Source organism: Camelina sativa, chromosome 12 (assembly GCF_000633955.1).
Source record: "Camelina sativa cultivar DH55 chromosome 12, Cs, whole genome shotgun sequence".
NCBI lineage: Eukaryota > Viridiplantae > Streptophyta > Magnoliopsida > Brassicales > Brassicaceae > Camelina > Camelina sativa.
Window position 1 is genome coordinate 28,402,056 of NC_025696.1, and position 27,845 is coordinate 28,429,900.

The 27,845-nt window shown below is 37.9% G+C and overlaps 6 protein-coding genes across 9 annotated transcripts in view; 3 read left to right on the plus strand and 3 right to left on the minus strand.

The window, feature by feature from the left end:
• Positions 3,335–4,006, plus strand: LOC104732803 (magnesium-protoporphyrin IX monomethyl ester [oxidative] cyclase, chloroplastic-like). The gene is made up of 3 exons (XM_010452387.2): positions 3,335–3,389; positions 3,472–3,570; positions 3,657–4,006. The coding sequence occupies exons 1-3, from the start codon at positions 3,351–3,353 to the stop codon at positions 3,918–3,920; spliced, it is 402 nt and encodes a 133-aa protein (XP_010450689.2). The 5' UTR covers positions 3,335–3,350; the 3' UTR covers positions 3,921–4,006.
• Positions 4,245–5,936, minus strand: LOC104732805 (phenolic glucoside malonyltransferase 1-like). The gene has a single exon (XM_010452388.2). The coding sequence runs from the start codon at positions 5,907–5,909 to the stop codon at positions 4,524–4,526; it is 1,386 nt and encodes a 461-aa protein (XP_010450690.1). The 5' UTR covers positions 5,910–5,936; the 3' UTR covers positions 4,245–4,523.
• LOC104732807 (protein HRB1-like) lies at positions 7,598–12,395 on the plus strand. Of its 3 annotated transcripts, none has more exons than XM_019234054.1 (21): positions 7,598–7,713; positions 7,823–7,899; positions 7,996–8,063; positions 8,157–8,273; positions 8,395–8,483; positions 8,596–8,619; positions 8,737–8,824; positions 8,991–9,040; positions 9,124–9,241; positions 9,366–9,448; positions 9,539–9,562; positions 9,668–9,758; positions 9,917–9,984; positions 10,065–10,182; positions 10,270–10,358; positions 10,441–10,464; positions 10,575–10,662; positions 10,789–10,856; positions 10,934–11,051; positions 11,185–11,229; positions 12,108–12,395. In XM_019234054.1, the coding sequence occupies exons 4-21, from the start codon at positions 8,226–8,228 to the stop codon at positions 12,117–12,119; spliced, it is 1,245 nt and encodes a 414-aa protein (XP_019089599.1). In that variant the 5' UTR covers positions 7,598–7,713; positions 7,823–7,899; positions 7,996–8,063; positions 8,157–8,225; the 3' UTR covers positions 12,120–12,395. The 3 variants fall into 3 exon arrangements, with proteins under 3 accessions (XP_019089599.1, XP_019089598.1, XP_019089597.1); XM_019234053.1 differs by lacking the exon at positions 12,108–12,395 and adding an exon at positions 11,354–11,507 and having other exon boundaries at positions 11,185–11,258; XM_019234052.1 differs by lacking the exons at positions 11,185–11,229; positions 12,108–12,395 and adding an exon at positions 11,354–11,945.
• LOC104732806 (protein farnesyltransferase subunit beta) lies at positions 12,293–15,798 on the minus strand. Its single transcript, XM_010452389.1, has 14 exons — positions 15,598–15,798; positions 15,381–15,467; positions 15,036–15,141; positions 14,873–14,908; positions 14,475–14,557; positions 14,316–14,369; positions 14,071–14,122; positions 13,746–13,810; positions 13,600–13,656; positions 13,446–13,518; positions 13,274–13,360; positions 12,986–13,148; positions 12,795–12,904; positions 12,293–12,701 (listed from the first exon to the last, which is right to left on the minus strand). The coding sequence occupies exons 1-14, from the start codon at positions 15,711–15,713 to the stop codon at positions 12,462–12,464; spliced, it is 1,329 nt and encodes a 442-aa protein (XP_010450691.1). The 5' UTR covers positions 15,714–15,798; the 3' UTR covers positions 12,293–12,461.
• On the minus strand, positions 20,784–25,491 carry LOC104732808 (protein HRB1-like). 2 transcript variants are annotated; one of them, XM_010452391.2, is made up of 24 exons: positions 25,318–25,491; positions 24,819–25,186; positions 24,671–24,744; positions 24,515–24,570; positions 24,347–24,417; positions 24,144–24,259; positions 23,961–24,049; positions 23,836–23,859; positions 23,678–23,738; positions 23,454–23,503; positions 23,256–23,373; positions 23,087–23,175; positions 22,962–22,985; positions 22,771–22,858; positions 22,527–22,594; positions 22,333–22,450; positions 22,136–22,224; positions 22,031–22,054; positions 21,856–21,940; positions 21,664–21,749; positions 21,467–21,584; positions 21,291–21,376; positions 21,169–21,192; positions 20,784–21,077 (listed from the first exon to the last, which is right to left on the minus strand). In XM_010452391.2, the coding sequence occupies exons 6-24, from the start codon at positions 24,240–24,242 to the stop codon at positions 20,942–20,944; spliced, it is 1,476 nt and encodes a 491-aa protein (XP_010450693.1). In that variant the 5' UTR covers positions 24,243–24,259; positions 24,347–24,417; positions 24,515–24,570; positions 24,671–24,744; positions 24,819–25,186; positions 25,318–25,491; the 3' UTR covers positions 20,784–20,941. The 2 variants fall into 2 exon arrangements, with proteins under 2 accessions (XP_010450693.1, XP_010450694.1); XM_010452392.2 differs by lacking the exon at positions 21,169–21,192.
• LOC104732809 (deoxynucleoside triphosphate triphosphohydrolase SAMHD1 homolog) overlaps positions 26,227–27,845 on the plus strand; it is a 5,472-nt gene continuing 3,853 nt past the window's right edge. The window contains exons 1-6 of the mRNA XM_010452393.2: positions 26,227–26,533; positions 26,975–27,012; positions 27,106–27,128; positions 27,404–27,510; positions 27,602–27,653; positions 27,723–27,807. Of these exons, the coding sequence (XP_010450695.1) occupies positions 26,408–26,533; positions 26,975–27,012; positions 27,106–27,128; positions 27,404–27,510; positions 27,602–27,653; positions 27,723–27,807 (431 nt within the window). The 5' untranslated portion in view covers positions 26,227–26,407. The remainder of the gene's footprint in view (positions 26,534–26,974; positions 27,013–27,105; positions 27,129–27,403; positions 27,511–27,601; positions 27,654–27,722; positions 27,808–27,845) is intronic.

Here is a 27,845-nt window from a genome sequence, read left to right on the forward strand (position 1 = left end):
CAAACAAATTAAATTAGAATGGCTTTGTGAATGGATTTACTTGGAGATAATACATATACAAAAGTCAAACTAGTGACCTTCATTATTTTTTTCCAGTAGTAGTAATAAACTAATAACCACCTTACTTTTTACTCCACATCATCATTTTTTCTTCCACCTCATTTTCTCTTTCTTCCACATAAGGACATCCTTAATGGGAGAACTTTTTTTTGTGTTCTTAGATTAAATATATAGTGAAAATAATCTAAAATTAGTTGTTAAGATCATAGGTAAAAAAAATGGGGGAACTAATTATGGTGTTCTTAGAATAAATATATTCTTAAACATTTTACAAAAAACACAAAGTCTCACAAGTCTACACCAGCATAAAAGTGTTGGATTCTTAGACTACTTGATCCAATTTAAAGTTAACCCAGAGCTCCACTCTGCATCTCCTTTAGCCACTTTCACCACAACATTATCTCCTTTAGCTCCACTCTGCATCTTCCCTCTCCCATGTTCCCCACGTCAAACCACCCTCATGTTCCTCACCCAAAGAGTTAGCTGCAACTACTGTACTCACTGTCTGAGGTTTGATAGAACCACCCTCATGTTCAGCTAGAATCAGAGTGCTAATCTACATGCAAACCATACACAACACACAGTTATTGTGATATTCTCAGCGGCGACAACGGCAACGTCGATGGCTTCACTGCTTGTGCAACTGCTGGCAACTGCTGGCAATGAAGACTCATTACTCTGCATAAACATGTTCTTGAAGATGACATGAAACTGCTGGCAAACTCTCTTTGCCACAGTTTGTAACTCCTCTGCTAAATCTTCTCGAAACTGATCAAATGTGTGTTGCATCCTTTGTTGAATTCTAATGAAGTTTGTTTCATTTGCCCTCCGCAATAAGCCAAACCCCTGGATAGACTGAGTACATACCAAATGCAAAAATATATAAGTTCTGCAACTTCTGCAACTTCTTGCAACAGCTCAGACTTGCAACTTCTTGCAACAGCTCAAAACTATATAAGTTCTGCAAGTTCACTACCAGCTCCTAAAAAAACACACACAAAGTGTGCTTCTCTGATCAGAATCATGGACTTTAACAACTTCAACTCACAGAACACAGCAGCAAAAATCCCAAAGAACTGTCAAAATTTAGATGAATTACTACACAGTAACATGGAGACAACTAGATTCTGTAACAGATCAAAACAAAATTTTCAAACAATTCTGGGAAATTGCAAAATCAAAATCCCTAGTAAACAAAATCAAACTAGATGATCTATGCCAGAGAAAGGAGACGACGACACAACAGATCAGGAAGAAGCTTTCGATTCGCCGGACATATCAATCGACATAAATGAGAAATTAAACGGATTCCTCGGGAAACCTTTGCAAAGATCGATTTCAACTGACTTGAGCTCTCGATTTGGGTGTTTTATTCGGAAGATTTTCGTGTTTAAACGGCGAGGATGAAGGAAACGAAGCTCTCGCCGTTTTCTCTCTTTCTATCGCAAACCCTAGCCGCGATGTCGAAGAAGAAGAGAAATGAAAAAATTGTCTCAACACCAAAAAAATGTCGACAACTCCCGTGATGACACGTAAGCCAAGAACTGGGCTTAAATCAGTTCTTATTTAAGATCAAAAAAATTGATCTAAGCCCACTATTCCTTATTTTTATTATTTTTTTTGCTTAAGAACACCAAAGGTGTTGTGCCGTTAATGATGGCCTAATAATTCAACACCCTCTCAATTTTTTTTCTACACTAGTTCTGTTTAACTAAATTCAACACCTTACCCTACTTTTTTATTTTATATTTTATCTTCTTTTATGTTTTTGTTTTTGATTAATTAATAACATTTACTGATTAAAATTAAACAATAGTTTATTAAAGGATAATTAGAAGAATTCTAGTAAAAAGATGGATTTTTTTTATTGTCCAAATTAAATGAAACAAGTCTCTATTTATAAAGCACAAAAAATGATAAATTTTGATATAAACTATACTAAAAAATAAAATAATTTATTATAATTTAGTTGATGTAAAATAGTTAGGAGGGATAAAGAATCTTTAAAATTCTAAATAAATAAGATAGTTTATTTTTTATTTAATGTGTTTTACCGTGAGTACACCCCATACATTGCTTACTCTATTCGCACGATGACACGTGGCATCAGGGGTCCCAGATTTTGTTTTCTCAGAGCATGTGCATCGCTTGGTCCTTCATCCGTCCCACGTAATTAAAACATTTAATTTAAATCGAAATGATTGAAATATCGAAGAAACGTATCTATAAACGGGACGTAATTTCCATCGTCCTTGTTAACACGTGGCAACATGTGGGTAAGTTGCATCTTCGTCTTCTTCTTTCTTTTTCTCCGATTTTTTTTTTCTGATCTTCTCTTCAATTTTATCAGTCGCCATTGTTACTCTTAAACCCCAAGTGTTTGTAACTTATATATATATCATTTACTTCCACAAACATTTTTTTCTTTAATCTTATATTCCTTCATTGGTGTCCTGAGTTTTTATATTATTGAGGATCATTGGATTTTTTGGGTGTCTGATTTAAAGATCGATCTCATCAGAGCGGTGGAGAAATCAAAGAAGAAGTCATCTATGAATCTGAAGTTTCTCCAGTTTTCTGATTGCCGCGTTTTCTCTCCTTTTTATTGTTAAAGTTTCTAATTTGTTCAAAGTTAAATTCTATTGAGCTATACAGATTGAATCAAGTTTCTATCTTTTAGAATTTTGCTCACTTCTTATGAGAAATTTTGTATCTTTTATCTGATTTGTGATCGTCTATAGAGTACTGATACAGGAATTGGTCTTCTGCTGATTTAAAAAGAAACAAAAAAACGTTTTTTTTTTTAATCCTTTTTGAAATCAATGATATTATGATTCAAGATTCAATCTAGATTAGATTGTGTTCGATCAGATCATAATTTTTTTTATATAGTCTTCACAATTCAGCCAAGAAAGCTGTGTAAGAAAGATCTCAAGCCTTTAGATTTATTGTTAGTGTGATCTTTGGGTGAGAGTAGACATCTGTTTTGGATCTTGCATAAGGTAACTGGGAGCTGGGGAAGATTTTGAAAACTTCAGGAGAAGAGTCTGTTCTTGCCTTACCTGAGGGAAAAGTAAGCGACCTTATGAATTCCCTGAGGTAGATGTTGATTATTATTTTTAAGTGTTTGATCGGAAACTGTTTCCTACACGTGATTCAACAGGTTTTAAAAGTCAAAACAGAGACTCTAGTGCCTGCAAATCATGATATTCTCGATGGAGTAGATGATCTTATGCAACTAAGTTACTTAAATGAGCCAGCAGTGAGGTAAAAATTCTTCTTTAGCTCATATGCTTCTCTATATCTGGTCTCGCTTCTTCTGCCTCTCGGTAATTAAACTAAACTCTCTTTAACTCTCAACTTCAAATGTGTTTTGCACATTGGCCTAACTAAGAGGATTGGCTTTACAAGGTTTATGTGACAATGTACCTCAATGATTGTCAAAGAACTAACTTCTACGAGGGTATCGGGTTAAACACAAAGGAGTTCGATATGCATGTCATCATCGAAGTAATGGAACTTGAAACAAGAAGAATAATATTAAAGCTGTGTTTTTGCACCACCCCCTTTTCTGAAAATGTTGTACTTTGTTTCAGACAAACCGAACCACGACAAGAATATTCCCGGCGGTGCTGGATGTTGAGAACCCTGAGTTTAAGAGGAAATTGGATAGAATGGTTGTGAGCTATGAGAAGCTGCTGGCTGTAGGACAAACCGATGATCCTTCTTTCATCAAGACACTCAAGCGGATTCCTTTGGTTGCTTCTTTAGCCTCTGAGATCTTGGCTGCTTATCTCATGCCTCCTGTTGAATTTGGCTCTGTTGATTTCGCCGAGTTTGAGCCTAATCTTGTTTATTAGTAGCAGCAATGTCAAGTCTTGAGTTTACAGCTGGTTTCTTGATTCCTTGTAATTGAATGATCAAAACTGAGAAACATCTTTTTTTTGCAATAAACCAAATACTTGTACTGCATATATTTGATCAAGTTACACAATGGATTCACCAAAATTAAGATTTTATAAAATTTTAATATGTTTTATTTGAATTTAAACTTTAATATGATTTTACTTATTAATTTAAATATTTAATTTTAAATATTAAAAATAATATTATTTTTTACAGGGGACCAACTATTGAGGGACACTAATGCTCATACCAAAATTAAGAAACTTTGTAAATAAGATTAATATATTTGAAGGACCAAATTTTTGTCCCAACCAATGCACATGCTCTCAACATGTTGAAAAAATTCAACTATGTTTAATCCACGTCATGTTTTTTTTACTTTCAACACCCTCATTGCTTCTATTAAACTGTTGAATAAATAATTCAACATGTCCATTGTAAATGGTGGTTCCGAAGCCCGCCTTCTGGACTAAAAAAACACGTACGGAAACAAAAACAACGATTAAATTAAAACATGTGATTAGATTACTTTATTCTTGTAAATGAAGAAAAAGGATTTAATCTCTGAGGCCGTTATGAAGCAAATCAATGAGAACAGCCATTTCATGTTTCTTGAGCGAGAAGCCAACCTCCACACCGCCATTTCCATCTCTACTCTCCGCCAACGAAATCGCTTCGCCTTGATCAATCGACACAACCACCACTTTCTCTGGTTTGCCCCACCCGAAATCCAACCCGTATACTCCAAACCGGGTGGATCCCGCAACAGTCAGAACCTGTGCTCCTTGTGGAAGAGTCATAAATGACCTTCCAAGCTCTGGGAACTTCCATACTATACTCTCATCCAATGCCTCAACCGAATCACTAACCATTCTCGCAGCTGCTAAAAACCCTTCTTCACTCATAAAAGTCTCTGCCTTTAACGGCATTTTAAAAGAAAAAGCGACACAATTCCCGAAATAACTCGACGGCACCGGTGGATCCATGATACCTCGAACATTCACCGCGAATAGGTACCCCACCGGTCTATTCGGATCACCGCCCCGAGCTTTGATCATACACGTCAAAATATATGAGTAAACAGTTACAAACGTCGATAAGCGAAGCTCCTTTGGTGATGGTGAAACAGAGGATTCTCTCTTAAGTTGTTCTCTAAGCTTTTGAATATCTTCTTTAGTGAGATTGAGCGTGTATCGGACGACGTCGGGACCAATCTCTGATGACCACGTGAGCTTTAAACTCTTGGTATTTTCTGGTTCTTTACCGCCGGTGAACATTTTGGCTCTTGAGTGCCAAATGTTCAAGACCTCTGTATCCATATCCGTCGGGCTTTTTATAACCGTACGATCATAATTTGGGATTAGATCCTCCGGTAGAGAAGAATCTTGATTTTTACATGCGTGCGCCCAAGATTTGAGAAACATGGTTGTTGTTTTTCCATCTAAAACGGCATGGTGTGCCTTTACGCCGATGCAAAACCCTTGGTTTGGAAATAACGTGACTTGAAACGACACGACGGAGGCTGAGTCGTCGGAGACACGTAACTCGGGAACGAACGGGTGTAGCTCGGTGGTGGGGTATGTTTCGTTGCCGGTTAAACGTGAGAAATCGGCGTTTGACTCGGCGATGGTGAATGAAACGGCGTCCTTTGGAGAGTAGACGATGCTTGGTTTGGGGTCAAGTTGTTCCCATACGAGTTTGCCGGTGAGGGGGAGATAGTGAGAGAGAGATGAGGAGAGAGAGGTTTTGAGGTCTGGGACGATGACTGAGTCGAAGAAATGTCGAGTTGCTTCGGTGAGTCGATAGAAGATGACTCGTTCGACTGGATGGATTTTGAACCAGAAAAGGTCAAAGAAGGTGAGAGGGAGAGTGAGTGACTCGGACGAGTCGGAGTTGGAAGGGGTGACTCGTGCCACCTCGATGATGGTAAGTGATGAAACCATTTCTTTGCTCTTTGCTCACCTCACCATTGATATATATTTATATGTGTGTAATTGAACGATAGATAGGAATTTTGTATCACAAAGAAAAATAAAAAGGTGGATAGGAGAATAAAGAGGAATTCAATTTTGGGTAGGTGCAATTCAATTTTGGGCCCTGTTCGTTTTTGGGTCGCTACTGTAGCGATTGCGACTGATTTTAAAATATCTTTTTTTTTTTGTAATTCTGAACTACTGTAAACGATATAATTATAAATGATGTAAATTCCCAATTAGTTAGGTCAGAGAAGAAGATGAAGGGTTCTGTAATTTTTATGTCTCGAACTTTCTTTATCTGATTTCAACAATGGTGACTTAATTATAGAAAAAGTAGCAACAGTCCTAGTTCAGATCATGTCTTGGGTTTTATCGCTGGTTTTCTCGGCGATTCCAAACTCTTGAATTCTAGTCGCAGCAATAAAAATTGAAGGAAAGATGAAGAGAGAGAAATGAAAAGAAAAGAAAAGGTATTTTGCATATATATGAAGTCTTATCGATATTCAGAAAAGATCAATGAGATTCACTAAAAATCCAGCCTCACCTTCTCGTTAGTTCTATAGCATGCATCAAGCTTCAAGCTTTAGATGAACTTGTCTGCTCCACAGTTTGATTGTCAATCATCTACACGGATCGAAGCTGAAGTGGAAGCCGATGCAAGAAGATATGCTAGCATCTGGCAACAATGTAACGGGAATAGAGTTGAGTTCCAATCCAAGGGATTATAAGCCTAGCGCACTAAACTTTAGTGGATCGCTAGATTGGTAACATCAATGATATGTCACTAAACAGAGACAAATACTGAAGTATGTACATGAATCAGATACAATCAGCTCAAATGATGAAACCAGTCACATATTTGGTTATATACTTTGAGACTTCAAGTATCATTGAGATGTTTTATTCTATGAAATATCATAATATCTTTGGTAAACTTCTTATGAAAGCGAAAAGGTAAGGTTAGGTAACACATAAGAGGATCAAATTTACAAGGATGAAGTCTATCAGTATTCAGAAAAGACCAATGAGATTTACTAGACAAATCCAGCCTCACCTTCTCGCTAGTTCTATAGCATCAAGTATCAGACTCTGGTTAACCATTTGATTGATTTAAAAAGCAGAGAGTTTTTCAATCAAAGAGAGGCAGAAGGAACATACTCGATCAAGACCAAATTCCAAGGAATGCCGCAGGTTATGTCGGTGATCTCCGGATGCTAGTAGATAGTAGGTATACAAGATCACATATCATAAACCCTGAGTAGACAAAACCAATCACAGAACCTGCAACCAAAAATGCAAAGAAAAACACAAGAATAAATCAACTCTAGAGAAAACATTTACAGGAAATTTTAGCAGTTTAAAAAGTAATCCAAAGAAAATGTTATGATTTAGCAAGAACGTGAGATTATGGTAAACTGTATTTCGCGGCTTTTTTTGTCAAATCCGAGAAAACCCGACCCACACAGATACCCGGAAACCCGGACAGCTTCAAACGGAAAACGATGTTGCAGATACGTAAAAAAAAGAAAAACAGAATAAACCCATCAACCAGTAAAAGCCCAGCCCAAATCAGATTACTGTTTTCATAAAAAGTATACTTTCTTTCTTTGTAGCTGGATATATATTGTCTTTTTTTTATAGGGTTTGTTTAATTGAGTAGGAATTAGTTTATATCTCACTGCTCCAGCTCCCAAACTCTTGCCGGAAAAGAAATCGGCGGTCTCCATGGCCAGTTCTAGCAAGAAATCGGCCGTGAAAGTTAACTTATTGGGTTTGTTTTCTGTGGCTCTGAGCTCTTTTATCTAATGTTTTATTATACTTGGCTGAAGAAGAAGAGGTTGTTGATTTTGGTTTTCGCTGCTCTTCTTTCTCTCATTCAGGTAAGCGAAACCCTGATGATGATAATTTGGAGACAAAACCGTTTCTGAAGAAACATAAGGAAACATCCGAAGAGAAGGTAACCTAAGTTATAATTTTTTTTTTGTTGTTCCTTCTCTCGTATGTCTAATTAAGCATCCTGTGCTAACACACTTGGCTGTTCTGTTCGATTCAGGAAGCTGCCGTGACAAAAAAGACGCTCTTTATGGGCCATATCTGTCCCCAAACTAATATATCAGATATGTAAGTAGCAGCTCTGTTTCTGTAGCTCCTTCGATAATCTCCTTCCACTTTCGAGCAAGACTGATAGTTTTAATTTTTCTCCACCTTTGACAGCATCGATTTCTTCAAAGATGTTGTAAAGTTGTCCGTGTTAGACTTTTTGTAACCGCCAAGCATTCTCATATGTGTTGTGGCCTTGTTGAGTTTTCTTCTACTAACGAAGCAAAGAAGGTAAAGACTAGTTTATTATAGTTATGACTTATGATGAATAACAAAAACAAAAAGAAAAATTATTTAAGTGAGTCATTTGAAAAACATACGAATGCTGATTAAATCTCTTCTTACTGTGTAGGCGGTGGAAAAGAAGAATGGTGAATATTTGCATGATTATCGGATTCATCTTAAAGTGCATAAAAAAAATCCAAACATTGGACGACCTAAGTAAATTGACTTTCCATGTTTTGGAGATTTGTTTTCTCTATCTTATTTGCTAGAGTTGTTTTGATGCCATTACACAAGACTTAACACTTTTATTTTTTTTTGTTAATTGTAGGTTTTGCATAGATCACACGGTTTGGTAAGTCATTTTAACTATTTGCCTCTTGAGTTTGTTATCTCTCTAAGATCACCTTGGGTGAAGTTTTTGGTATGCATGAAGAAGAGATCACTAGTTTTTATTTATTTATTTTTTCAGCTACAAAGACTACCTTCGACCAGAGAGCCTTCCGGTAGAAGATAGTGAGGCAGTGAAAGGACTTGATGAAACTCCCGATTTTGTTGAGGTACATGTTCTTACTATGATCTTTAAAATATGTCACACTCAGAAGAAAACGCTCAGCGTTTAATAACACAAATGTTGCCACAAAGTCGAAAGATGACTTATTTTTTTGTTAATGCAAATTTTTTCCTTCTTAGAGTCGTTCTAACACAATTGGCTGTTCAATTCAGGAAGTACTCTTTGTTGCTAATATCTCTCCCCAAACTAAACTATTTCATATGTAAGTGGCACCTTAATTAAATTTCCACTTTCCTTGTCGGAGCAAGTTTTCCAGGACTGATATTTTATCCTCCACTTTTACAGCAAAGATTTCTTCAAAGATGTTGGAGAAGTTGTTCGTGTTCGACTTATTGTAAACCACGAGGGTAAGCATGTAGGTTATGGCTTTGTTGACTTTGCTTATGCTAACGAAGCAAAGAAGGTGAGAGTAGTTAGTTTTCTAGTAATGATGAAAAGTGTTTTAAGTGGTCATTTGAGAAGTATGTAAAATATATACAAGTAGTTGTTTGAAAGTACATTTGCTGATTGAATCTTTTGTACTGTAGGCGCTGGAAAAGAAGAATGGTGAATATTTGCATGATCATAAGATTTTTCTTGAAGTGGCTAAGACAGCTCCACCACGACCCAAGTAAACTGATTTTACATGTTATGGAGTTATTATTGCTAGAGTTTTTTATACCATTACAGAAGACTAACGCTATTATTTTTTGGTAATTAGGTACAACCTTGCAGAGAAGCTATGGTAAGGGATTAACTATTTGCATTTTGAGTGTTGTTATCAAGAGCACATTGGTTGTAGTTTTTGGTATACATGGAGCGATCACTAGGGTTTTTTATGATTTTTCAGTTACGAAGACTACCTTCGACGACAGAACCTTCTGATAAAAGAAGATGGGACAGCAGTGGAAGGACTTGATGAAACTCCCAATTTTGTTGAGGTACCTGTTCTTACTATCTTCAAATTATGTCAGGCTCAGACATTTGATAACAGAACTGTTGCCACATAGTCTTAAGATGACTCTACTTTTTGTTGTTATGCAGTTTAAGTAACCTTTCTCCTTAGAGTCTTGCTAACACACTTGACTTTTAATTTCAGGCAGTTGCTGTGAGAAACAAGACACTCTTTGTTTCCCATATCTCTCGCAAAGCTAATATATCACATATGTAAGTAGCATCTTTAATTTTTTTCTTTCGTTCTTGGAGAAAGTTTATCATGACTAATAATTTATTCTCCGTTTTTACAGCATCAATTTCTTCAAAGATGTTGGAGAAGTTGTTCATGTTCGTCTTACTGTAGACTACACGGGCAAGCATGTGGGCGATGGCTTTGTTGAGTTCGCTTCTGCTAATGAAGCAGAGACGGTGAGAGTAGTTATTGTAGTGATGAAAAGGAGTGTATACTTATGATGAAAATTATACGATTGCTGATTTAATATTTTTATACTGTAGGCACTGGAAAAGAAGAATGGTGAATATTTGCAAGATCGTAAGATTTTTCTTGATGTGGCTAAAAAAGCCCCATACCCTCTACGGCCCAAGTAAGTTGATTTAGTTGTAACTTATGGCTGGAGTTTTGATGCTCTTACAGAAGACTAAAGCTATTATTTTGGTTAATTGTAGGTATTGCATAGATCACAAGGTTTGGTAAGGAATTTAACTATTTGCATCTTGAGTGTTGTTATCAAGAGCACATTGGGTGAAGTTTTTGGTATCCATGGACATGGAAAGATCACAAGGGTTTTTTGATATTGAAGGTATGAAGACTACCTTCGAAGAGAAAGCCTTCTGATAGAGGAAGATGAGGCAGTGGAAGGACAGGATGAACTTCTCGATTATATTGAGGTACATGTTCTTATTATCTTCAAAATATGTGACTATGTCGAGGTCAGAAGAAATGCTTAGGAGTTTAATAACAGAACTGTTGCCACAAAGTTGAAAGGTGATTTATTTTTATGCAATTGAATTCAGGAAGTTGCTGCAACAAGAAAGACGATCTTTATTGCCAATATCTCTTGCGAAACTAGTATACCAATGCTGTAAGTAGCACCTTTATTCCTCGTTCGTTCTTGAAGCAAGTTTTTCATGATTTATCTCTTATTCTGCACTTTTTCAGCCTTCGTTTCTTCAAAAATGTTGGACGAGTTGTTCTTCTTCGACTTATTGTAGACCACAGGGGTGAGGATGTGGGTTGTGGCTTTGTTGAGTTCGTTTCTGCTAACGAAGCAGAGAAGGTTAGAGTAGTTTGTTTATAGTAACGATGAAAAGTATTTAAGTAGTCATTTGAAGATAAAAAGTAGCATATGAAAAATATACAAGAAGTTATTTGGAAGTAGGATTGCTGATTAAATGTTTTATACACTGTAGGCGCTGCGAATAATACATGATAAAGAGTTTGGTCTTGAGGTGGCTGAGATAGCTCCATACCCTCTCCGACCCAAGTAAATTGTTATTTCATATGGAGATTTGTTTTTCTAACTTATTGCTATAGCTCTGATGTCATTACAGAAGATTAACGCTATTTTTTTTTTATTAGGTACAACCTTGCAGAGAAGCTTTGGTAAGGGATTTTAACTATTTAGGTTTTTATTATCTGGAGCACATTGGGTGGCGTTTTTGGTGTACATGGAGAGTTGACAAGGGTTTTGAGAAGAAGAAGAAGAAGAAGCAGAAGAAGAAGAAGAAGAAGAAATAGAAGAAGAAGAAGAAGAAGAAGAAGAAGAAGCAGAAGAAGAAGATGATGAGTTGGAAAATGATGATTTGGAGACCAAACCAAATCTGAAGAAACTGGAGGTACCTATGCTGGGAGGACTCTGCGGTAAGAAGGTTATCTTCTCTTATGACGACTGATGGTGATGATGTGGAGACCAAATCAAGTCTGAAAGAAGATTCTTTGGTAAGAAGATTATCCTCTCATATGACGACAACGACTGATAGAAGAAGAGTTGCAATGCAACTTATATGTATTACTTCGGTTATTCTTAATGTTACAGTTAAGTTTTTTTTGTTTGAAAGCAAGTTAGAATATGCTTAATTATGAATGGTTTGGTGTTAAATCATTATTTGCCTTCACTATTACGTATGTATGAGCCGTACGATTTGAAATGATTTGGTTGACAAAAGCATAATCTCGACTCGACCCCAATATAACATTTCTCATATTTAGTCTCAACTTGATTTGGGTTAGATACAATCTTTCATTTCTTTCAAAATTAGCTATATCAACACGATGACTGTATTTGTATGAGAGTTGTCTGTATTTGATCAGCACGACCATATCATACGATTCCGACCATATCTAACCCAAAGAAATGAATTAGATATGGTCGGAATCGTTTTGTCTCTAGTTCACCGGTGATGTTGAGGAGAGATTGAGCGGCGAGGCTTTCTCAACTAGAAAAGGGTTTTTGATGCAACGTAATTTTTATGGCTTAAACCGAAACCCTCAAGGGAGACGAAACAGTGATCAAAGAAATAAGAGCCAAGGCGTTTTGTGTTCCATTAAAAATGTTCGTTTAGTAATTTTTTTAACTTTAGCTATATGATAGCAGATTAGTGAAACTTCTGTTGATAACTTACATACAAGTACAACACTATGAAAACTCTCTGATGCCAAGAGTTTCCCATACACTGGCGAGGACGGTTCATGCTGCTTTAAAGAAGTACTCGATAGCTTCATTGTACCGATCCATGACAACGTTGTGGAGGAGGTGAACAGGTTCCAGGAGATTCGAGTAGCTACCCAAAACGTCACGAGTCAAAGGAGGAGTGTCCTCGTCTTTTGACCAAGCGTGCTGAGCCACAGACAGTCCGCTCAGGCAGTAACATGTGTGGTAGAAGTCAGGGGGTTTTCTTGGCTTGTCTCTAAATCCACCGTCAGGCATCTGGGCATACAAGTATGTTGTGTGTGCGTGTGTTATAAATATAAAAACTTGTCGGGAAGTGTAGGTCTGGTGTTCAAGAAACTAAGAACTGACCTTAGAACATAAGAGTACATATCTCTGCAAGCCGAGGCTATCAAAAACTGGTTGCACTCTCCTGTTAATGTATATGGATGTATGATGGACTCCGTGTCCATTCACTGAACCTGAAGATATAAGCTAACCAAAATTCAGTTGTGCTTTGGATTAACAGATGGACTGAGGGAATGAGAAAGTCGAGTGCATACCTTCATCACTGTCCTCCTCATCAGAATCATCATCATCATCACTGTCTTCAGGATCATGATGGTCCTCGTGATCTTCATCTGTCCCTTGTGATATATGTGATGATCCATGATGTACCAGATCATGCGCTGAATAGAATCTCTGTAGTAGAACACAAGGTGCTGCCTGTTTAACACATACCATTCAAAAAAGAACAACGAGAATGAGTGGAGGACAATTCTGAAATAGGATATATAATCATCGAAAAAGAATGAATATACAATGTCACAAAAGAGAATTAGAAAGTTGACCTGCCAAAAAGTGTAGCAACCATCGACCAATTTGTTGGTCCTACCTTGGAATCCCATTTCTACTCCTTGTCGATGTACAGCCCAGTTCTAGAATCATAGAGAAATTAGTTTGCAAGAAAAGTATCTCTACCAAGGTACTCCATTAATAATCGCTGAACAGCATTGTAGTTACCATTAGTGAATCCAAATTCAAACTGTCAACCTCATTGATCAGAATCATAGTAGCCAACCCACAGTAAGTGTTCCTAAATAATAAATTCCCTTAGTAACAAATCAATATTTCAGGATATAAACTTTACTTCATTGAAGCAAGTAGGAGACCGTACCCACCATGAGCTTCAGAGCCAGGTTCACCTCCAATCCCGCCTTCATAAGTTTGGCAACTGCTCAAAGAAAGTGATTTAAAATAGCTTTACAAGGGAAATAAATAAATCATGAACTTGCAAGATAAAAAGTGATACAAAAAAGCTACCTCAAGATGTAATCTCCAAGGCCCCGGGTGAGTTCATCATCCATAATATTTAAGATGCTCGCAACCTGCATCACAAGAAAAGTCAAACATATCAGGGAGAAAACCAGCCATAGGATGCAAGACTCGTAAGTATCAATACGAGTCATCTCTCAGCAAAGTATCTGCTGGGCGCAAGTGTGCAAATAATAGATAGTTAAAAGTATCCTAATGTTACGTTTAAGCCATAAAACTGGAATAAACATAGCATTATGGGTCCTGAGTATGTTAATCTTATTCAGCCTATAAAGTTTGGTGTCCGCAAGAAGTTAAGAATTGGTAAACTCACCGAAATAGCAGTGTAGCACGCTCGAACATCCATTTCTCCCATATCATGCATCCTACAATCAGTGAGAGAGTCAGAATTTAGCACCAAGACTACAATCAGTGAGAAAAATTGCATAAATAGAAAAGTAGACAAGCACAAATTGAAGAATCAATATGACAGAGACAATACCAACGATAAGAATGCATAAAGTGTGCTGTCAGTAAAAATGAAGCTTTTAAAAAGTTCAAGCAGAAAAAGAATCAAACCTGAAACCTCCACTTCTATCCTTCATTCGTCTTAAGAAACAGGACATTTTTTCTCTGAAAAGTACGAGTCACATGTAAGTCTCTTCTATAGGAAGCATCAGTTGTCTCCTATTGAAAAGAAACTGACCATAAAAAAAAGAAGAAGAAGGAATGCACCACCTATTAATCGAAGAAAGGGCTTTGTCACCTCCTATAGTAACCAGTGCATTCACTGCAGCGTAAGTGGTTGCAAGATGTGGAAGCTGGGAAGAAAAGATCTCAGTTACTAGTGGATGAGAGAGAAAGAGCAAAAAAACGGAAATTGAAAAAAGGCAGGCTAAATTATATATCCTAACTTTATGTGCCATGTAGCCCATGTCTTTGCAGAACCAAACTTAAACTTAAACTACTTGTGCTGATTCAACTTAAGGCATCACAATCAAACAATGAGATGATGCATCAACAAAGTACACCCAAAGAGATGGGGCAGAATAAAACGACCTGGTCTCAAATTCTAGTCTTTATCTTAATGAAATGAAAGTGATCCACACAGTTTAAAGAAACAGGCATATACTTACTTGGCCAGGACCACCACCGTATCCACCATCAGAGCCCTGACAAGAGACGTGTGAAAGAAAACTACGTACGAATTGAACGTTTACAGGTAACAATAATAGGAATGGGGACAAAAGCTTGAACTGAAGGAGAAGAAAAACAAGAAGAATAGAAATATAGCCTAACCTGGCAGCGTCCAAGAAACTCGATGGCATTGTTTTCTAATTCATCATCCACAGACTCTCCAAGCAAAGCTATTGAATGAAGAATCCAGTAACAAAGCCAAGGTCGACTGTTCCAAAAACAAAGAATCCAAACTCAAACTTAATCTCTTGGCATTATAAAACCCATACAAACTCATACATCTCTCAAACCCCAAAAATATGTGCAAAAACGCCATAAGAAACACCCAAATCATCTCGAAGAGGACACAGTGACTGGCTTAAATGAAAAGAATTCAAAGAACATAAACTTTTGAACCTACAAATTCTAGCCATTGAACACAACAACAAGCCGTCATTATTCACTTACTTAGCATCTAAGGACGAAAACTCCCGACCTAGCTGCCTTAAGCCTTTCATCAGATAATCCAACTGCTTATCTCGCTGAATCTCCATCCTATGAACAACAACAACAACAACTTCTTCCATCAGTATGATTCATTCCACACTTCAAAACGCTACTATAAACTCATCAGATCATGAATAAAGAACTCGAAAATCAAAATCAAATCGGCGAGCTTACTTACATGGATTTCTGAGTAGAAACGTCGCTGGCCTCGAAGTAACCATAGTATCCGAACACATCGTTCTCCACCAGAAACTGCTCGCGTTGACTCACGGTTAAGATCGGAAGCTCTTCCATCGCCCTCCGCCGCGTCCGAGTCAGATTCGTCGATTGAGTCCACTCCGGGTCAAGTCTGATCCCTATCACGCTTTAAAACGCTCGAGCGTCTCCATATAACTGGGCTGGGCCTTCTTAAATGCCAATTAGGTCCCGGTTTTATGCCGGTTCGGTTTGGTTTAAGGGTATCGAAATTAATATGACTAAATTAAATTTGAGACGAGAAAGGTAATTTTTGTGTCCTTCGGGAGACTATGGTTTCGTCAGCCAAATCAGTTCAAATCATTCATATACGGCTGGCTCTCTTTACTTCGGTAATAAATAAAGGCAGATGATGATTTTAACACCAAACCATTCATAGTTAAGCGTACTATAACTTATATTCACACAAACGAAAGACCAAAGTAACAAAAATAAGTTGCACTGTATCAAACAGGTTATATTAATTAGAAACACCAAAGAGCTTCTTCTATCAGTCGTCGTCGTCAAAAACTAATGTCTCGGTCTTGAGTTGCCAATACTTCTTTTTTACTTTGGTGAAAGAAGTGAAAGACTGAGTCAACCCAAATAAAATTGCGACTAATGGTTTCGCAAATCAAATTTCTGTCCCTCGGGAGATAATGGTTTCGTCAACCAAATTTGTTCAAACAGCTCTTTATTATTAGGTAATAATGAAGGCAGATTATGATTTAACACTAAACCATTCAAAATTAAGCATATATTCAGAAAAAAACGAAGTAGTAAAAAAAAAAGTTGCATTGTATCACACAAGTTAGAAACACCAAAGAGCTTCATATTCTTCTATCAGTCGTTGAAACCGAAGATAATCTTCTTACCGCAGAATCCGCCCATCATAGGTACCTCATGTTTCTTCAGATTCGATTTGGTCTCCAAATCATCTTCTTCTCCACCTTCATCTTCTTCTTTTCCTTCTTCTTCTTCTTTTATCAGAAGGCTTTCTACCTTCGACCTGGAATATCAAAAAACCCTTGTTATCTATCTCTCCATGTATACCAAAAACGTCACACAAAACTCAGAAGACAAATTGTTGGATATGACTTGAATTGGATTGGGCCCATAAATTTAGGCCCAATCAGATTAGGGTTTACTAGGGTTTTATCTTCCTATATATACTCTTGTTAACCTAGCCTCCATGCATTCTGAAATCTCTGTACTTTCTCCAGTAATAAAATCTGTCTCTTTGCCCGTGGATATAGCCAACAGAAAGTGTTGGTGAACCACGTTAAATCTGTGTCTTGTTCTTTACGTTTCTATTATCTTGCTCACATCTATTATAACACAAATAGTTAAATCCATTACCAAAGCTTCTCTGCAAGGTTGTACCTAATTACCATGGAATAGTGTGGGTGAATGGTGTGGTGGTTTTGCAGTATGCATTGGGCGTTGTTCGGCGCAGTTGGCAGAGCTTTGGGGAGTCTACTGCGGGTTGAGCTTTGCTTGGGAGGCAAAGGTTACGCGCATGGAGGTGGAGGTGGATTCGAAACTGGTGGTTGGTTATCTTACGACAGGGATAGGAGACTCCCATCCTCTGTCCTTCCTTCCTGGTACGGCTGTGTCATGGCTTCCTCACGAGGAACTGGATAGTCAGCTTTTGTCACATGTATAGGGAAGCTAACCATCTTGGTTCCACAGTTTGTTGATGGTATGTTACGTGCGGATGCTGCTGGTCATTCGTGCTAGAGACATATTCGTGTGTAATTGTTTTTTGTTCTTTTAATAAAATCTGGGGTAATACCCGGGTCGTTTACCAAAAAATAAAAATGAATTGCACTGTATCACAAGTTAGAAACACCAAAGAGCTTCTTCTATCAGTTGTCGTCAAAATTAATGTCTCGGTCTTTAGTTACCTAATGACTCGGTCTTGATTTACCAATACTCCTTTTTCCTTTGGTGAAAGAAGTGAAAGACTGATCCAACCCAACACTGTGATAGTTAGAGTGTTTTATTTCTGGCTAAGAATCAAGTGTATCATGGTAGGACGAAGCACAGGTAGGTAAGATATCACAAGATCAGATAGTTATCATTTCCTGATTTTACTACAGAAGGTGCACACGTCTAAGAATGCAGCTAATATGGTGACAAAAGGTTTCCCCCAAAAGCCAACAAGGAGTTGAAGTTGAAGTCAATGAGATTTCGTCGTCAAGGTGGAGTATGTTCGTCTTCTGTGACTTGAAATCTCTGAAGACCTCTACAATGTGTAAAAGAATGTACAAGGTTTTTACTAGGCTTTTGTAGAGACCGACCCAAGGCAATATAGGCTCATGGTGGAGTAGTTGCCCTATGTAAGGCATTATGGATTCTGAAGAAGTATTTGATTCCAGCGAGGAATTCTAGCTTCTAGTGAAACATCTGGCTCGTTTGGAACATCATGCTCGTTTTGAGCATCTGGCTCGTTGGAGCTTCTAGTGGAACATCTGGCTCGTTTGGAACATCAAGCTCGTTTTGAGCATCTGACTCGTTTTGAGCATCTGGCTCGTTGGAGCTTTCTGGCTCGCTTAAGCTTCTGACTCGTTTGAGTGTTTTGCTCGTTTGAGCATTTGGCTTCTGAAATTCACAGTAGTATGTTCTTTGTTGAAGGAACATCTGGCTCTAGTAGGAGCATCTGGTTCTCTGAAACAACAACATGTTCCTTGTTGAAGGTATATGACTGTTGTGTCTACATCAGCAAGGTGGGAGATGAATCTTGCATTTATCTGGTACTGTATGCAGACGACATGCTGATAGCTGCCAAACAGATGAGTGATATACAGAAATTGAAAAATCTGCTAAGTGTTGAGTTTGAGATGAAGGATCTAGGCGCAACAAATAAGATTCTAGGAATGGAAATCCTTAGAGACAGAAATCAGAATAACCTTTTCTTGTCACAGAAAAGTTACATCCAGAAAGTGTTGAATAGGTTTGGTATGTCATCATCAAAGCTTGTTGACACTCTGAGTGTTGTTAATCTTCCTTTTACCATGTTTGCTCATCAGTCTGAAGAGGAAAAGGAGTATATGTCTCGGGTTCCTTATGCTAGTGCTATGAGAAGGTTGATGTATGCAAAATGGTCTTTACAAGGCAGATCTTGCACATGCAGTCAGTGTTGTGAGCATGTTCATGGGAAAACCAGGAAAAGAGCATTGGCTGGCTGTGAAGAGGATTTTCAGGTACTTGAAGGATACATCTGATGTTGGCCTCATATATGGAGGTGAGGCTCCGAGCCTGGTTGCAGGCTATTCTGATTCTGATTATGCAGGCTAATACTTCTTTTTATGGAGGTGAGGCTCCGAGCCTGGTCGCAGGCTATTCTGATTTTGATTATGCAGGAGATGTAGATAGCAGAAGATCGATGACTGGTTATGTGTTTACCTTGGGTAATTCTGTGATCAGCTGGAAAGCAACTCTGCAGCCAACTGTGACGTTATCAACTACTGAGGCAGAGTACATGGCTTTGACAGAAGCTGCTAAGGAAGGTATATGGCTGAAAGGATTGATCAGCGATCTGGGTTTGCATCATTATCAGGCTACAGTGTACTGTGACAGTTTGAGTGCGATCTGTTTAGCCAAGGATCAGGTCCATCATGAAAGGACCAAGCATATTGATGTGAGATATCATTTCCTGAGACATGAAAAGTGGATTCAAGTGAAGAAAAATAGGGACATCTGACAACCCTGCTGATATGTTCACTAAACCGGTTCCTTAGAGCAAGTTTAAACATTGTTTAGACTTGTTGAATATCTCAAGCTGTTAATCGCCCAGGTGGACGATCAGGCCTCTGATGAGGCATCAGGCCCCTGATGGGGCATCAGGTCCCTGGAGGGACATCAGACCTCTGAACATGCATCAGGCTCCTGATGGAGCATCTGGTCCCAGTGGGGCAATCCGGCTCGGCGAAGCATTTGACATCTGACATAGCATTCTGGCTCGGTGAAGCATCTGACATCTGATATAGTATTCTGGAAGCATCTGACATCTGGTATAGCATTCTGGCTTGACGAAGCATTGGACATCTGATACAGCATTCTAGCTTTGATGAAGCAAAGGAGAACTCTGATATGTTTGTCTGTTACATCTGTCTGGTGGAGAAGTCTGGTACATCTGGCACTGTGATCAGTGCATCCGGTACATCTGTCTGTTTTGGAGGATTCAAGTCAAGGTGGAGATTTGTTGGATATGACTTGAATTGGATTGGGCCCATAAATTTAGGCCCAATCAGATTAGGGTTTACTAGGGTTTTATCTTCCTATATATACTCTTGTTAACCTAGCCTCCATACATTCTGAAATCTCTGTACTTTCTCCAGTAATAAAATCTGTCTCTTTGCCCATGGATATAGCCAACAGAAAGTGTTGGTGAACCACGTTAAATTTGTGTCTTGTTCTTTACGTTTCTATTATCTTGCTCACATCTGTTATAACACAAATAGTTAAATCCATTACCAAAGCTTCTCTGCAAGGTTGTACCTAATTACCATGGAATAGTGTGGGTGAATGGTGTGGTGGTTTTGCAGTACGCATTGGGCGTTGTACTGCGGGTTGAGCTTTGCTTGGGAGGCAAAGGTTACGCGCGTGGAGGTGGAGGTGGATTCAAAACTGGTGGTTGGTTATCTTACGACAGGGATAGGAGACTCCCATCCTCTGTCCTTCCTTCCTGGTACGGCTGTGTCATGGCTTCCTCACGAGGAACTGGATAGTCAGCTTTTGTCACATGTATAGGGAAGCTAACCATCTTGGTTCCACAGTTTGTTGATGGTATGTTACGTGCGGATGCTGCTGGTCATTCGTGCCAGAGACATATTCGTGTGTAATTGTTTTTTGTTCTTTTAATAAAATCGGGTCGTTTACCAAAAAAAAAAATGAATTGCACTGTATCACAAGTTAGAAACATCAAAGAGCTTCTTCTATCAGTTGTCGTCAAATTAATGTCTCGGTCTTTAGTTACCTAATGACTCGGTCTTGATTTACCAATACTCCTTTTTCCTTTGGTGAAAGAAGTGAAAGACTGATCCAACCCAAAACATGTTGCGACTAAAATATAAGAAAACGTAAATTTCTGTCCCACGGGAGATTAATAGTTTCGCCAACCAAATCAGTTCCAAACGTATACAGCTCTTAATTAGGTAATATAATGAAGGCACATTATTATTTAACACAAAACCATTCAAAATTAAAACCGAAGCGGTAAAAAAAAAGTTGCACTGTATCACACAAGCTAGAAACCCCAAAGAGAAAGAGCTCATATTCTTCTATCAGTCGTTGAAACCGAAGATAATCTTCTTACCGCAGAATCCGCCCAGATTCGATTTGGTCTCCAAATCATCTTCTTCTCCACCTTCATCTTCTTCTCCATCTTCTTCTTTTATCAGAAGGCTTTCTACCTTCGACCTGGAATATCAAAAAACCCTTGTTATCTATCTCTCCATGTATACCAAAAACGTCACACAAAACTCAGAAGGCAAATAGTTAAATCCATTACAAAAGCTTCTCTGCAAGGTTGTACCTAATTACCAAAAATAATAGCGTTAATCTTCTGTAGTGACATCAAAACTGTAGCAATAAGTTAGAAAAACAAATCTCCATAAGGAAAATTTAATTTACTTGGGTCGGAGAGGGTATGGAGCAATCTCAGCCACGTCAAGAAAAATCTTATTACCCTCCAAACTGAAACCATTCTTTTCCAGCGCCTAGAGTATACAAGATTTAGTCAGCAATAGTACTTTCAAATAACTTGTATATTTTTGATACTTTTCATCATTGCTATAAACTACTCTCACCATCTCTGCTTCGTTAGCAGAAGCAAACTCAACAAAGCCACAGCCCACATGCTCACCATTGTGGTCTACAATAAGTCGAGAACAAACAACTTCTCCAACATCTTTAAAGAAATCGATGCTGTGATAATGGAGGATTAAATATCAGTCATGAAAAACTTGCTCCGACAACGAAAGAGGACATTAAAGGTGCTACTCACATCTTTGGTAATTTAGTGTTCTTTGGTATTTTATCTTTGCAAGGGATATTGGAAACAAAGAGCGTCTTCCTTCTTGCCGCAACTTCCTGAATATAAATTACATATCAAACTAAGTCATCTTTCGACTTTGTGGCAATAGTTCTGTTATTAAACGCAAGCTTGACATATTTTGAATATAATAAGAACATGTACCTCAATAAAATCGAGAACTTCATCAAATCCTTCCACTGCCTCATCTTCTATCAGAAGGCTTTCTCGCCGGAGGTAGTCTTCATACCTAGAATATCAGAAACCCTTGTGATCTCTCCATGTATACCAAACAAATTCACAAAAAAAAACTCAAGATACAAATAGTTGAATCCCTTACCAAACCTTGTGATCTATGCAATACCTACAATTAACAAAAATAATAACGTTAATCACAACCAATGTTTACATAAACAAATCTTCATAACATGGAAAATCAATTTACTTGGGTCGTGGAGGATATGGAGCTTTCTTAGCCACAACAATAAAAATCTTATGATCGTGCAAATATTCACCGTTCCTCGTTTCCAGTGCCTACAGCATAAGAGATTTAATCAGCAACCGCACTTTCAAATAACTTAATTGAATATTTGTCATATGACTACTTAAATACTTTTAATCATTACTATAAACTATTCTCACCTTCTCTGCTTCGTCAGAAGAAGCAAACTCAACAAAGCCATCACCCACATGCTCGCCCGTGTCGTCTACAATAAGTCGAACATGAACAACTTCTCCAACATCTATGAAGAAATTGATGCTTTAAAACGGAGGAGAAAATATCAGTCATGAAAAGAGGTTGAAGGACAAAAGAGGAAATTAAAGGTGCTACTCACATATGTGATATATCAGATTCGCGAGAGAGACCAGAAACAAAGAGCGTCTTTTCTCTTACAGCAACTGCCTGAAATTAACAGCCAAGTGAGTTAGCACGACCCTAACGAGAAAGGACTTAGATTGGATAACAATAAAAAGTAGATTCATCCCAAGAATTAGACAACTTTCGACTTTGCGGAAACAGTTCTGTTATTATATGTCTAAGCCTGACATATTTTGAAGATAATAAGAACTTTGTGGTACCTTAACAAAATTGGGAGATTCGTCAAGTCCTTCCACTGCCACGTCCTCTTCTATCACAAGGTTTTGTCGTCGAAGATAGTCTTCGTAACTGAAATATCAAAAATCCTAGTGATCCCTCCAGGTATACCCAATACTTCACCAACTGTGCTCTTGATAACAAAACTCAAGAGGCAAATAGTAAAATCCCTTACCAAAGCTTCTCTGCAAGGTTGTACCTAATTACCAAGAATAAGAGGGAGGGTTAGTCTTCTGAATGGTATGACAACTTTACCAATAAGCTATACAAACAAATCTCCATAACATGGAAAAAAGTTACTTGGGTCGTGGAGGGTCTGGAGCTGTCTTAGCCACTTCAAGAAAGATCTTATGATCGTGCAAATATTCACCATTCTTCGTTTCCAGCGCCTACAGTATAAAAGGTGTAAACAGCAATCGTACTTTCAAATAACTACTTAAATATTTTTTTATCATAAGACTACTCTCACCTTCTTTGCTTCGTTAGCAGAAGCGAAGTCAACAAAGCCATAACCCACATGCTTGCCCTCGTGGTTTACAATAAGTCTAACACGAACAACTTCTCCAACATTTTTGAAGAAATCTTTGCTGTAAAGGTGGAGGACAAAATATCAGTCCTGGAAAACTTCCTCTGAGAAGGAAAGGCGGAAATCTAAGGTGCTACTTACATATGCAATATTTTAGTCTGGGGAGAGAGATTGGCAACAAAGAGTACTTCCTGAATTGAACAGCCAAGTGTGTTAGAACGACTATAAGAAGAAAAAGAATTAAACTGCATAACAACAAAAAAAGTAGCCGATTCATCCCAAAAATAAGTAATCTTTGTGGGAACAGTTGTGTTATTAAACGCCGAGTATTTCTTCGATAGTTCGAAGATAAAAAGAAGAGGTACCTCAACAAAATCGGGAGGTGTGCCATCTTCTTCTATCGGAAGGCTTTCTTGTCGAAGGTTCCTGGAAAATTCAAAAACTCTAGTGATCTCTCCATGTATACCAAATCATACCAAATCCTTGATAACAAACTCGAGGGGTAAATAGTTAAATCCCTTACCAGACCTTGTGTTCCATGCAATATCTAATTAGCAAAATTAAATAGCGTTAGTCTTCTGTAATGGCATCAAAACTCAAGCAATAAGTTAGAGAAACAAATCTCAATGACATGGAAAATAATTTTACTTGGGTCGGAAAGGGTATGGAGCGTTATAATCCTCTCTAAGAAATATCTGATAGTCGTGCAAATATTCACCATTCTTCTTTTCCAGCGCCTACAGTAGTATTTATCATAAGCAATACATTACTTTTCAAATTACTACTTGAATACTTTTTTCATCATAACCATAAAGTATAAACTACTCTCACCTTCTTTGCTTCGTTGGCAGATGCAAAGTCAACACGGCCAAAGCACAACTTCTTAACCAACTTGCGGGATAGTTCGAACACGAACAACTTCTCCAGCATCTTTGAAGAAATGGAGGCTGTAAAAGTGGAGGGTAAAATATCAGTAATAAAAAACTTGCTCCCAGAGAGAGAAGGAAAGTGGAAATTGAAGGTTTGCTACTTACATATCTGACATAGTAACTGTGAGAGGGAGATTGCTAACACAGAGCGTCTTCTTTTTTCTTATGGCAGCCTCCTGAATATAACAGCCATGTGTGTTAGCACCAGGAGCAAAAGGAACAACGACAAAAATAGCCGGATTAAGAAAATATATGAATTTTTAAAAATTATACCTTCGCTGAGATTAGATTAGCCTGGTCAGACTTGTGCTGGAGACTATCAGCAAATCCTTTGGTTGTCAAAGAACAAGTTACATTAGCATTGGAATACAGAGTGTAAAGAAAAAAGTTGTCAAAGAACAAGAGGAACCGAGACCATCTTAACGTTACCTTCTCCTCGGATGTTTCCTTATGTTTCTTGAGAACGGGTTTGGTCGCCAAAACATCTTCAGGGTTTCGCTTACCTGAATGAAAGAAGAGCATCAAAAAGAAACAATCTCTTCAGCAAACATTAGATAAGAGCCAACCAAAAACAAACCCGATAAATTAGCTGTCGCCATGGAGAAGATGAAAAGAGCTTTAAAACGGTTGATGTATAATCCCGGAAGAGTCCCGTTGAGAGCAAGCCATGTATACAATTAACCCTAACTAAAAGTAACTGATTTGGGCTGGGCTTTTTATTGGACCTGATAAAAAGCCCAGCCCAAATCATCCTTCTTTCTCTCTGTTCCTTGCGAGGTTTGTTGTAATCGGCGTGAGAATCTCCGACGTGATTCGAGAGATCTGGCCTTGTTAAACCGAGAATTCGATTTTACTGATCATCATCAACTAGTGAGAATTTTCTAATCCACTAGTGTATCTGATTCATCTTATCCGACTAAATCCAAGTGATCAGTATGATTCAACCTAGGAACAACAACAACTTCCATCAATATGTACATTCCACACTTCAAAACAGCTGCTAAAAAACTCATCATTGTGAAAAAAAAAAAAAAACTCGAAAATCAAATCAAATCAAAATCGGCGAGCTTACTTACATGTATTTCTGAGTAGAAATGTCGCTGGCGTCGAAGTAACCATAGATCCCGAACACATCGTTCTCCACCAGAAACTGCTCGCGCTGACTCACCGTTATGATCGGGAACTCTTCCATCACTCCGCCGCGTCCGAGTCAGATTCACCGATTGAGTCCACTCCGGTCAAGTCTGAGTCCTATCACACTTTAAACGCTCTTCTAAAATGCCAATTTGGATCCGGTTTAACGCCGGTTCGGTTTTGTTAAGGGTACCGAAATTAATTGACCGCATAGCTGTTCGGTTCAGAAACAATTATCACGTTCCGGATTTTCCGAACCGTCACCACGTCTCCACTCTCCACCACCAAAGCAACCTCTACCTAAAAAGAGAAATTTGCAATATAGCCCTATATTTTTTAATTTATGTAAAAAAAAACCTGTACTAAAACAGTATGCGTAACAAAGTGAACAAACCACAAAGTCAGTAATGTGTAGACCAAAACGTCAACACAATTTCTACAAACGGTGTTGAGAATCTGCTGATTTGTCAGGCTCATAAGAGCGACAGCTTGTTTATTCAATTTGACTTTGACCGACTGTATTATGAAACTTAATTTTTAAAGTTCTTTCTTTTTTTACATTTAACATAGTCTAAAGAAACGACGTAATCAGAATTAAAACCATAGTAAAAAAAAACGCTTCAAATATGAGCATATGCCATGTGAAATGTGTGATTGCTAATCTGTTTGTCAGAAACGCTTCAAATAAAAAAAAAAAAAAATTGACAGGTTTAGTTTATACTTTTTAAAAAGGATATGGATTTGTTTAGAATAAAATAAAAGTATAGGGCTCGTTTGACAACTTTCCCATTTTTAATGAAGGGAATATTAATCGCGTACAAACGTCAAAAAGGAATTTAATAAAAGAGACTCTCTCTTTCTCTCTCTCTCTCCTCTTTGGCGACTTGTGCAGCAGCGCTTTAAATCCCTTTTCTCAATTCTCTCGTCGTCGGGTACCACCATAACTGTTTCTCTCCCTCCCAACATCACGCGGTGATATAGAGCGAGCGAGCGAGCGATTGTGTGAGAGAGTTCGACGTGAAATTTCAACTGATGGGAGCGTATTGCAACGAAGACCTAACTAGCTTACCGGGCTACTCTTCCGGCGCTCCGGCGAACGAGCTCCGGTTCAGCAAGCATGTATACGACAACGTTCATGGAAACATCTATCTCGATCCTGTAAGTGATTGATTTCTTTATAATCTTCCTTCGTTTCTTGTTTCTGTGACTCGTAATGGTTCGTTTGCGAGATAAGGAGTTCCCTCTGTAACTGTTTTTATTTTTTTTGACGGAGAGATTTCTGTGAAATTTCCGGTAGCGTTTGTTCTGGTTGTTAATCTGGATAATGTTATCGTCATCTCTAATTTTATCGCCGGAATTTATGGAACTGTCGAGTTATGGATTGGATTAGAGATTGTTGTTTATCGGAATATTTAACTGCTGGATTTTTGCTAGAAATCGAATTGAATCTTCTGTGATTTTCCGATTTTTGTATTTCTGCACTTGTGTGAGTTTTTTTCCAATTTAGTATGAGTTTCAAAATTCTCTAACGACTGTTCATACGTTTTCTATTGGCTTTAAATATGTAATCTATACTAATAGTTCACTTTTGGTTTGCAGCTTTGTTTAAAATTCATTGACACTGAGCAGTTTCAGAGGTAAGTTGTTGGATTGTGCTCACTTCCATGGTTATATTATTTTCAATGACTACTACTGTGTTCTGATTCTTTTATTCCAATTCCTTGTGGCAGGCTTCGTGAACTAAAGCAACTCGGTGAGTTCTTTCAACTCATGTTGCCTTCTCCTTTTGTTTAACAAGCTAGATGGTCTTGTTATGTCTAATCTTTTTTCTCCTCGATAAACAAGTATTTATTGTCATAATCACTGTATGAAATGCTAGGTTCAAATATAGAAAAATTTCATTGAAATCTTTTTATCCAGTATGTAAGATTATTTGCTTTGGTTACTCCTTATAGCAGCAAGGATTTATTTTTGTATGGTGGTTGCTTATCTTCTTTCTTTGAGAGAAAATTTTCTTGCATGGTTTAGGGGTGACAAACATGGTATATCCAGGAGCTGTGCATTCTAGATTTGAGCACTCTCTAGGCGTGTATTGGCTTGCAGGCGAAAATGTTCAGAAGCTAAAAAATTTCCAGGTATTTGGACATTTTGGACAAATGTCAGTGGTACAGTCACATTTTGGTTAAGTGTGGTAAGATTGTAATGTAGGTGCTTAAATTGTTATAGGGAATGGAGCTTGGTATTGACAATTATGATCTTCAGACTGTGAGACTGGCTGGTAACTATTCTTTGCTCAATGACTACATTGTTACTTGATAGAATTTCTGATATTTGTTTGTATATGTAGGACTTCTCCACGATATTGGTCATGGGCCTTTCAGTCATATGTTTGAGCGTGAATTCCTTCCAAAGGTCATAAGTGACAGTCAGTGGTATGTTTTCACATTCCTTGAAAAGATCAATGGCATGG